The sequence below is a fragment of the Erigeron canadensis genome, chromosome 2 (assembly GCF_010389155.1).
Source record: "Erigeron canadensis isolate Cc75 chromosome 2, C_canadensis_v1, whole genome shotgun sequence".
NCBI classification, from domain to species: Eukaryota; Viridiplantae; Streptophyta; class Magnoliopsida; order Asterales; family Asteraceae; genus Erigeron; species Erigeron canadensis.
Window position 1 is genome coordinate 45,178,506 of NC_057762.1, and position 10,746 is coordinate 45,189,251.

The 10,746-nt window shown below is 35.4% G+C and overlaps 1 protein-coding gene across 1 annotated transcript; it reads left to right on the forward strand.

Annotated features, from left to right (window-relative positions):
• Positions 1 to 3,047: 3,047 nt before the first annotated feature.
• On the forward strand, positions 3,048 to 10,225 carry LOC122587123 (homeobox-leucine zipper protein GLABRA 2). The gene is made up of 11 exons (XM_043759206.1): positions 3,048 to 3,476; positions 3,659 to 3,921; positions 5,532 to 5,649; positions 5,836 to 6,030; positions 6,101 to 6,478; positions 7,413 to 7,514; positions 7,613 to 7,822; positions 8,017 to 8,191; positions 8,599 to 8,870; positions 8,978 to 9,064; positions 9,496 to 10,225. Exons 1-11 carry the CDS (start codon positions 3,369 to 3,371, stop codon positions 9,871 to 9,873), a joined length of 2,286 nt encoding a protein of 761 aa, XP_043615141.1. The 5' UTR covers positions 3,048 to 3,368; the 3' UTR covers positions 9,874 to 10,225.
• The last annotated feature ends 521 nt before the right edge of the window (positions 10,226 to 10,746 follow it).

Consider the following 10,746-nt stretch of genomic DNA (forward strand, 5'->3'; position numbering starts at 1 on the left):
CTTTGAAAAACCAAAAAATACTCTTTTCCTTTATTCACTAATTTAAACATTTTGATCTAATATACCTATAATACCTTTAATGAAATAATCTAAGTTATAAATCCCCCAACACTTAATATAACTACAATATCACATTCAATATCAATTACTTTTACATTTACCACTATCATCGCCACCATCACCGTCTACACTACATACCCCACCACCGTCACCACCACCACCTCCGCTATCACTATCTTCACCGTCGTCGTATTGCGCAGACATAAGTCTAGTTTTGATAAGACAAAATGAATTCTTAAATACAAACTCGGACATATGACTCAAAACCATGTTTTGTTATTACATATTTATTTATACTATATTTTATAAAACATACTAGCCTCCCATTTTAAACAAATTAGACACTTTTGAAAATATTCTTAAAATACCCCTAATCATGCTTAACGCATCAAAGACAAATGAAACGTACAAGCACGTCTCTCTTTCTCACACACATGCACACATCATCGCCATCAACACCGTCCATCATCACATTTTGCTACCGCCCTACCGTCGTCGCCACCAATTGTTGTTGCCAACGCCGTCATTATATCGTCACCGCTACCACTGTTGCTACCGCCACACACCACCATCAACGTCACTATTATACCACCATATCTTACGGGTGTCTTTCTAGAAAATAAAATAAAATAACAATATAGTCTTAAAAGATCGATCAGGAACATTAACTCTTACTTTGACCATTTGACACTTCAAGCAATCTATTTCTACTTCTTTATAAAGCAAAAGGTCCCTTTCTATTTTTAGTAATTTTTGTCTTTGAATTACCAGAATTGCCGTTGACATTTATTTTAGTAATTAACACTTTAAGCCCTTATTTTTTTAAATATTCCACTATCACCTTTACATCAATCTACACCATATGAGACTTGACAGCGCTGTCACCAGAAATAATATTGTCACTGGCAATATTAGACCGTCGTGCCCATTATCGTCGGACATTGCGCGGGTACTATGCTCGTAAATAATAAAATAAAATGGTATTATGTACAAATATCTTTTTCGTATATTATTTTGTACTTTTCCATACACAAAGTATATACAACCATCGACATCCACATTAATTGCACCTACCACTGCTGGAAGCCAACATGCTAAAAGGGTCCAACCTTTTTATTTAGTAACTTCCAAATTTTGGGACTCTTCAACCCCACCAATACCATGGACCATCCGACCTTATAACTAAGGTAAATCCGTCAATAAAATTAAAATCAATCGACAAATATTTGAAGATTAGTATAGATTCTATGAAAGGTTTTTACACAGATATTTAGATTTAAAACCTGATGAGGTTTTTTAAGGGTTTTTTCATAAAAATTAATGATATATAATTAAGGTTTTTTCAAAAAGTCCTTATTATTACTTATACCAATCAACTTTGGTCAAAGTGGTTGAATTGAAGTACCTATTGACTTTAATAAAGGAAAAATTTTGACTTCAGGTTCCACATGTGATAAAAGATTAGAGTATTATGTTGCGCCGATAGTTTTTTCCACCTTTGGTGGTTTTCTTCATACTAAGAGTGGAGATGATAGGGTGGGCTAGTGTTAGTGATGACCCTAAAAATTAAAGTACCCAGACTAAGACGATAAAAAAATGCCCCAAAAAAATTCAAATTATAAACAAAATTTTCTATAAATGAAAACTAAAAATTTACAACAAATCAGAATAATGGAAATAAATATCATAATAGTTACTAGTTAACTGATAATTCATGAAAATATTTTTCATATTAAATTAATTGATTAATTCTTCACGGTTTAATGTACACGATGCAAGGTATCTCCCATATATCTATTCTCCACTTTGATATTACTAATCTTTATAGACATGTCGGCCTCAGGAGAGTGACTAAGAAGGCTTTTAAAGGGATTATGTTCGTATCTTGTTGGCATATTTGGAAGACTGAAAACGAAAAAATATTTGAGTTTGCAAAGATTTACGAAGAAACAGTGTTACAAGGAAATTAAACTTCAGGATTCTTATTGTATAAAGCCAGATCGGGGAACAACCAGATCAAATGGGAAAACTGTTCGAATTTTAATCTTATGTAATGTGCATCTGCTGTATATCAGTATATGTTTTGGTTGTATAGTTTGTAACATCTACCCCACTAGTTGGTTAGGAGGTGTTTATATTAATATAATTCAATTTTTCCTTATTTTTAATAAAAAAAACTCTTCACGGTTTATATTTTCTAAAATAATGTTATCGGATTTTGAGCTCCAATACTTCAACGGTATGTGAGAGAGGTTAAGATATAGGCAAGCGTACCTCTACATAAGTAGATAGGCTGCTACCATTATCTACCTAAATGGTAAAACAACCCTTATGAGAATCATAAATGCAATAAAATTGTTCAACTTAGTTTAGTTTATCGGAATCATAACACCATTACATAATAATGCACATACTGTATCAAAAATTTTAAACTTAATACATCAAACTTACTAAATTACATTGAACCTGTTAGTACGATAAGAAATTGAATAAGAGACCTGTTATCGGGTTTTATCAGGTCTTGTTGTGTCTTAACATTCATTAAGTACATATGTATATTGCAGAACATGTCTTTTCGTGTCTTAACATGTTTGGACATGTTAAGACACAAATTTGATTTGTCTAACAGACGCGGACTTGTTAAGACACAAATACTATTAAGGTCAAACACAAAACCTATTAAGACCAGGTAGTGTCTTGTCGTATTAACAAGTCCGTATAAAAAATTGCTAGTTCTACCGTTCTCAAGGTATGCATGTTTTTGTAAATGGACAATTGGACATTTGGATAAGGAAATGTCCGAATAAAAATAGCATATTTGGAGTACATTTGGTGTAATATTAAAAGATATGGATAGAACTCGTAATGTTTGATAAACCACAAAGACTATGTGTGTCTAATATTACGACATAATCAGAAGAAATTGAGGGTTTAAAAACGGAATTTGATTTGGAACTTTTAAAATAAAATACACACAAGTATAGTTAGTTGGGAACTAGAGAAGGACGGGAGGTTACTAGTCCAAGAATATCAAACGGTCAACCCCTTACCGGCCCCCACTCACACACACACTTCGTTTCACCACTTTGCCCCTCCCCTTTTGTCACCTCCCCTCCTCTATTGTGTTTTCTGCGTGTTATCTCGCACACTCACCAAAAGCAAAGAAACCGTTGTGCCCCTATTCAACCCTGACCCCACCCACCCACCACCCAATCTTCATACAATTTCACCACTAAACACCACCGCCATGCCTTAGCTACCAGCCTGCCCACACTAACTTACACTGCCTAGCCGATTTATATCTATACATGCTCGCGGTCATGTCTTCTTCAAATGATAAAACTAATAACATTCCACCGACTACTTCTTCTGCTACTAAAGACCTCTTTCCTTCCACTTCTCTTTCTCTCACTCTCGTAAGTTTTTCCTTTTCTTTTTTTTTTTTTAATGATTTATTTCACATATAAATAAATACACGCATATATATATATATTTATTTATTTATTTATATGGATGTAAACAAACATACCTCGACCTTTCCAGAAAGACCTCCGACAAAAGTATATATATATACATGTATATGTCTTAATCATGATAGGGAATATATCGTGAAGAAGAAGAAGATGATCGGAAAGAAGAAGGTGTCGGTGGTGCTAATGCTACGATGGCGACGACGACGACGGTGACGGAGATAAGCAGCGAGAATTCTGGACCGGCGAGGTCACGATCAGATGATGAGTTATTTGACGCTGATCCTGACGTTGATGATGGAGATGATGATGATCCTAATAATAAAAATAAAACTAAAAAGAGAAAAAAGTACCACCGCCACACCGCTGAACAAATTCGTGAAATGGAAGCGTACGTCACTCTCTTTTTATTTTATTTTTATATATTATATATTTTTATTTTTTCTTTCAATTATTGTTTGCCCTAACAACACAGCCATTACACACACAGGAACTCGAGCATATGATTTACATTTACATGCATATAAATTAGGCGATAGTTAATCATTGAGAAACTTAATTCTTCTGTAACCATAAAATTATGGTGCAGTTTGGTTTTGGTTGTACCCAAAGTTAGATTATCTTCTTAACTGGTTTAGGAGGCCGAGATAGTTTTCGGAAAGTAATTTGTTGTCTATAATCCTCGATCACTAGTTTGTAATGATTCTTATATTTATCTGATATGTTCCTTGATAAATGTAGAATAGTTTGTTGTGATACGATTATGATCTGAGCAGGCCGTTAGGTGAGCTTAGATTATCTCACTTTTTGAAGAGTAATTAATCAGATTATCGGAACCATAGTTTCCGATTGTCATCTCACTTTTTTTTTTACCCTTCGTTTGGTTGTTGGCGTAAGTCGGCTTAATTAGAACAAATTAACTATGTTGATTTTAATGAATGTTAGATAATGAGTGAGAGGTTGACTGTCCATCAAATTAATTAGCTAATAAAAGAATCTTTTATAAGGTAAATGGAGGTGGTTGGTTAAGATGCATGATACATTGAATAGGATCACTAATTCAGGTTTAATTAAGATACACCAACAAAAAAAGAAAAAAAAGTTAAAGCTTATTGTTAATCTAATCAATAGTACAAATAATATATAAACAACTATAGGACAATAAGGACATCATGTAAAGCTCTTTCTTTTAATAATAAAAATAAGAAAGTGTATCACCTTAAATCAAGAAAGGCCAAGCAACAACTAACCTTAGCATGTGTGCCCACAAATATAATAAAGGTGATGTGAATCATGTGATGGAGCATAGCACAATTTTGTCACATGTATGATATAAAATTAATTTAAATATACCATAGTCTTGATGAGTGTTTACTGACAAATTTGGTCCTTTGAGTTTGTGATATGACTCAACTTATTAGAGATGTACATAATTGCTGCTTCAAATAATTTAAGAGTAGTGGGAAGTCACTCTACCTATGTCATTTGATGTTCTCAATGACCTTCAAAATGTATACAATTTTGCCTGTAAGCATAATCTTAAATAATCTCTATTTTAGATGTAGTCTAATCGCAATTAGGCTATTGTCATTCTTGATATCTGATACTCGGAGCTTGTTTGGTTTCCCAGCTTCCTTTAATCCTTTTGGCTGATACCCAATATTTATCGGAATCCCGAGGAAATGAAGTTGGCTGTTTGTCACTGATATATGAGGGAAGTTTGCATTGATATATATATACCAACTGATTCTTGGAGTAACCACTTGTTAGTGTCAAACCGTAGCGATTATACTAAAATGTTGCCAAATCATTGTTTCTCTCTATTTAGAAGATGCATCACACATGAAATATCACTTATCTAGTTGTGGTGGCATGGACGAAAATGCACACTTAATTATTGTTTTAACATACAAGTATAGTGGATCAGACGATCAATATACAATCTAGCAGCTCAACATGCATGGGTGTGTTATAGATTAATGTCTGACCATCCTTTTACAGGCTATTTAAGGAGTCACCTCATCCGGATGAGAAGCAAAGACAACAGTTGAGCAAGCGGTTAGGCCTTCATCCCAGACAAGTGAAGTTCTGGTTCCAAAATCGCCGGACCCAAATTAAGGTTTCCCATATTCAATATTGTGAAATGACAATCTAATTGATATCATATTATTCTTGTTCAGAATAGCCTAGCTAGGTTAAACAAGACCCAATGAGGGTTAAAATCTGAAACCTCTATAGATGCAAGCCAATAAAGATTTGCTTGTAGATTTATATTAAAAAGCAACTAACTGTGTTGCTGTTGCAGGCTATACAAGAGCGCCATGAAAATTCGCTGTTAAAATCAGAAATGGATAAAGTACGTGATGAAAATAAGCTGTTGAGGGAGACAATTAAAAAGGGCACTTGTCCTAACTGCGGCTTTGGTAGCTCTAGCAAGGATGCCGCTGCTAACACTAATGAACGACAGCTTCAAATTGAAAATGCCAAACTTAAAGCTGAGGTTGTTATCAAATCGTTAGTATATTTAAAGTTATGAACCTTAATCAATAATGAACTGGTGTTGTATGTAGATTGAGAAGCTGAAGACATCAATTGGGAAATATCCACAGGGAACATCACCAAGAAACTCCTCTTCTGCACGAAATGACCATGAAAACAGAAGCTCATTAGATCTGTGTAGTGGCGTATTTGGGCTTGAAAAGTCTAGAATAATGGAGATTGTCAATTTAGCTACCGAAGAGCTTGTAAAGATGGCTAGTGCTGGGGAACCATTGTGGATTCGGAGCTTGGAGACAGGTCGAGATATACTTAACTATGATAAATACTTGAATGAGGTCTCCATGGAGACTTCAAGCAATGTTCAACCAAGGAGAAGCATCGAGGCATCTAGAGATCGTGGTGTTGTCTTTGTCGATCTCCCACGTCTAGTTCAGAGTTTCATGGATGTGGTACAATGCACCTATAACATCAAATAACTTGCAGCCCTACAACTGGCCTTGTTTTAGTTTCAACACAGTTACTAAATTGAATACCCAAAGGTTAAAAAATGGATGGGTTGGGTACAAGTCGATAAAGTCTGGGTCAAAATAGGTATTTGGGTATGTCGAAGCATCCCAGTCTGAAATACCTGTTCTCCAAAAAAATTGAACTATCTACAGAATCATATAAAGTATTCGATGCTCTCTCTCTTACACCAATCATAATCTGATATAACTCTTTGTTCTCCACCAATGACAATCTGACACATCACACTTTTCCCCGTGAAATAACATTGTGACCCAACACCACTGAAATCAGATTCGGTGCACTAGTGTCAACCAACAGCCATTGATTTTTGTCACTGCAGGAGACTTATAATGACTAGAAACCGCCATAAAATAAGAAACTTAGAAACCTTTAGAAGTTTTCTCACATTTAAAGAGTACCATGCTTATTTGTAAATAACTAACATGTTAAATCTGTTTACAAAAGCTATAGTTTTATATAATCTAAAATTTTTTATAATATGATTAACGAGGTGTAAATGCATTGAATAATATAATGATACACTCTGGATGACTTTCGACCCATTTGACCCTTTTATTTCAAGTTGTTTTTATACCCATCTGACCTATTAGAGATATTAAGTTAACCAAAGTCAGCTCTCTTTCATAAGTAAGTGGGTAGAATTGCTACTTGCATCAATTAGCAATATTTAAGTAGGAATAGATATGGATAAAAGGTATTTCCCTTGCTTCACAGATCGCACATGCTATCTGGAAAGCAGGGCTACATCTAATTTATCGCCTTCTTGAATTTCTGGCGGACATGAAGATGTATGGTGGTAGATTTATCTTTTAGAGGGGTTTTGGTTGTGATTTTTTACTGTCTTTGTTATTTCAGAAAGAATTTGAAGAAATGTTTCCATGTATGATCTCAAAAGCAGCTACTCTTGATGTTATCTCCAGTGGGGAGGGTGCCAACAGAAATGGCGCAGTTCAATTGGTGAATAAAAACTTTGAGTCAGATACTTCATAGTGTACTCTTTAGCATTTGCAACTCGAATTTGAGCTAACTTTGTTAATTGTTCACATTGGTTGCAGATGTTTGCGGAGTTGCAGATGCTAACCCCTTTGGTCGCCACAAGAGAAGTGTATTTCGTGAGATCTTCCAAGCAATTGAATGCTGATAAGTGGGTCATTGTGGATGTATCAATTGACAATGTAGAAAAAAACATCGATGCATCCCTTGCTAGATGTAGAAAACGTCCATCTGGCTGTATCATTGAGGACAAATCAAACGGCCACTGTCAGGTAAAGCATAACAACCTCTCAATGGAAAGAAGCGTAGTACTTCAAGAACTTTCTGATATATCCATTTTGCATTTTGTTCTTCACAGTTAATATAGAATGAATTGAAATAGAAACTAGTAAATATGCAAAAGGAAATTGATATCAATGATTAATATATTTTCCATTCAGAAAATAAATCCAACATGTTCTTTTAGGTGACGTGGATTGAACATCTGGAATGCCAGAAAAGCACCGCTCATTCTATGTATCGTGCAATCATCAACAGTGGTCTTGCTTTTGGAGCAAGACATTGGTTGGCCACATTGCAGCAACAATGCGAGCGTCTTGCATTTTTCCTTGCAACAAATGTTCCCACGAAGGATTCTAGTGGTATACAGATATGGATCTCTTCATGCTCTATGAAAATACATTGTTTTGAGATTTGGCAATTTCTACTCATCTACTTATAAATGACTCAAAATATGACTCATTTACTTATAAATGAGTCAGTTTGGGTTGTTTTGTGTACATTTTCATAATCTCAAAAGGTTTATAATAAAACATCTATCTAAAAGGGGAAGTGGTAAAATTTGTCGAAGAACTTTGATGGTTGAAATTTGGTCAAATGTGTCAAGCAACTCGCCCTGGCCCATTTGACCCATACTACAAATAAACATGTTCAACCTGAAGCTATTTAACCTGTTACCCTTATCTGACCCTTCCATTTTGCTGCCTCAAGCTGTTTTTGCATGACCGTTCCCTGAATACAGCCATGTATGATATGGACATTTAATCAGGAATTGGTACACTCGCTGGGAGAAAAAGTATTTTAAAGTTGGCTCAGAGAATGACGTCGAGTTTTGCTCGAGCGCTAGGAGCATCAAGCTATCACACATGGAAAAAGATACCATGTAAGACTGGAGATGACGTAAGGGTAACTTACAGGAAGAACCTAAATGATCCCGGTGAACCTTTGGGGGTTATACTTTGTGCAGCAGCTTCTATATGGTTGCCCATTTCTCACACTCTTCTTTTTGATTTCCTAAGGGATGAAACCCGAAGGAATGAGGTACACATAAACTCCTTTTCAGACCTTTCTAAGAATGAAAAGTTTTTGTTGTGTTATAGTTTTAATAAAAAATCCAGCCAACTTCACATCATCATCTGAATTTTCAGTGGGATATATTGTCAAATGGTGGTCCAGTGCAATCTATAGCCAACTTGGCAAAAGGACAAGTTCGGGGAAATACTGTCTCCATCCATGTAAGATTTCTTTCTTTTTTTGTAATGTAGCATTTTCACCACACTTTACTTGTAAATGGTTCTATTTGGGTTATGTTTTAGCTTAAGTGGATGCCAAATGGGTTGAAACTTGGACTCCATGCAAAGTGTTCTTTATGGCGTAAATAAATCAGATTATTGTTATAGTAATTTAACTTTTGTAATCATATTGTACGCAATATTTTACGAATGAAGATCTTGGACAAGAAGTGTTTCTAGTCAGTCAACCTAGCCCTCTTACGTGTTTCAACTGGTACAAAGATTTCACCATCTTAATCCGTACCTATTAACCTATTTTTCAACCAGACAGACCCGCCCATTTCAACCTCAATTTTGCAGACTAATGGAATGAAGAGATATTTGTGATAAGCATCCTTTAGCTTACATCCATTTATCCTTCTGTTTCAATCTAGACAATGAAGTCGAAGGAGAATATGTGGATGGTCCAAGATAGTTGTACAAACGCATACGAGTCCATGGTCGTGTGCGCACCAGTGGCTGTGACCAACATGCAATCTGTAATGGCTGGCTGTGACTCTAGCAGCATTGCTATATTACCCTCGGGGTTTTCAATTCTACCTGATGGGGTGGAAACAAGGCCTTTAGTGATCACTTCAAAGGCAGAGGATCAGAGTTCGGAAGGCGGGTCTTTGCTGACAGTTGGTTTTCAGATTCTCACAAGTGATTCCCCCACATCTCAGCCTAGTGTGGAATCTGTGGAGTCGGTCAATACACTTATCTCAAGCACTCTGCACAATATTAAGGTTGCATTACAGTGTGAAGATCAGTGATTACCACAACATTTTAGATAATCATTAATAATTATGGAGTTTAAGGGGATCCCAAATAGTGTTTTTTGCCACCAAAAAACCGACTTTTTCCAAATATTTGGTGAAAAAGTCTTCGTACAAGTAAATATTTGGCAGGCTTTATGCTCTCGAATGACGGGTTATAATCTGTCAAGACAAGATACTAAACTTAATTGTGAATTACTCTTTGATTATGGTCAACTTAGTCATATTTTGTACTTGTTGATAGATTAGTTTGTTCTCTCGGATCTTAACTGTGGCTGAAGATTCGCATGTGAAATTATCTTTTCAGCTTACTGTTTCATTGATGAAAATAAAAGCTCATTGTTTTTCATATAGTTCTATAACGGTCTTCCCCGGAATATTGAACACTCAGATTATAGTATCCATGAAAGGCATCTTTCGAAGTTATCATTGATCCAGAGTGTTCACCATAGAGCTCTTTAACATCACCTATGCAAGAACCTAAAAGGTAGTCATTTGGTATCTGTTTGGTAGGGGGCTTTTGGGACTTTTAGGAGCTTAAAAGCTGCAAGCTTTTAAAAAGAAGCTCAATTTATTAAGTTAGTCTTGTTTGGATATACATTTTAAATTAAAAGTTCCAACCCCAAAAAGCTTTTGAAACCCCCAAAAGGTCTTTAAAATAAAAGCGGGTGGAAGAAAGATTGAAATAGAAGCCCTAGTTCTGGCCTATTTTTAAGCTCTAATTCTAAGTCTCTGACCACAACCACAACTCCAAACTTTTATGGCAAACATACTCTTGGTATTTGATTTGGACAAGAAAAAAATGAAGACATCACCTATGCAATAAATTTGATACAAATATCGCTTCTCATGAAAATCATCTGTACCTCA

Bases quoted from the DNA above. Each gene is read 5' to 3' on its own strand.
- LOC122587123 (XM_043759206.1), top strand. From the start codon at position 3,369: ATGCTCGCGGTCATGTCTTCTTCAAATGATAAAACTAATAACATTCCA. The intron at 3,922-5,531 runs GTACGTCACTCT...ATCCTTTTACAG, and splicing joins CAAATTCGTGAAATGGAAGC to GCTATTTAAGGAGTCACCTC. The intron at 5,650-5,835 runs GTTTCCCATATT...TTGCTGTTGCAG, and splicing joins ATCGCCGGACCCAAATTAAG to GCTATACAAGAGCGCCATGA.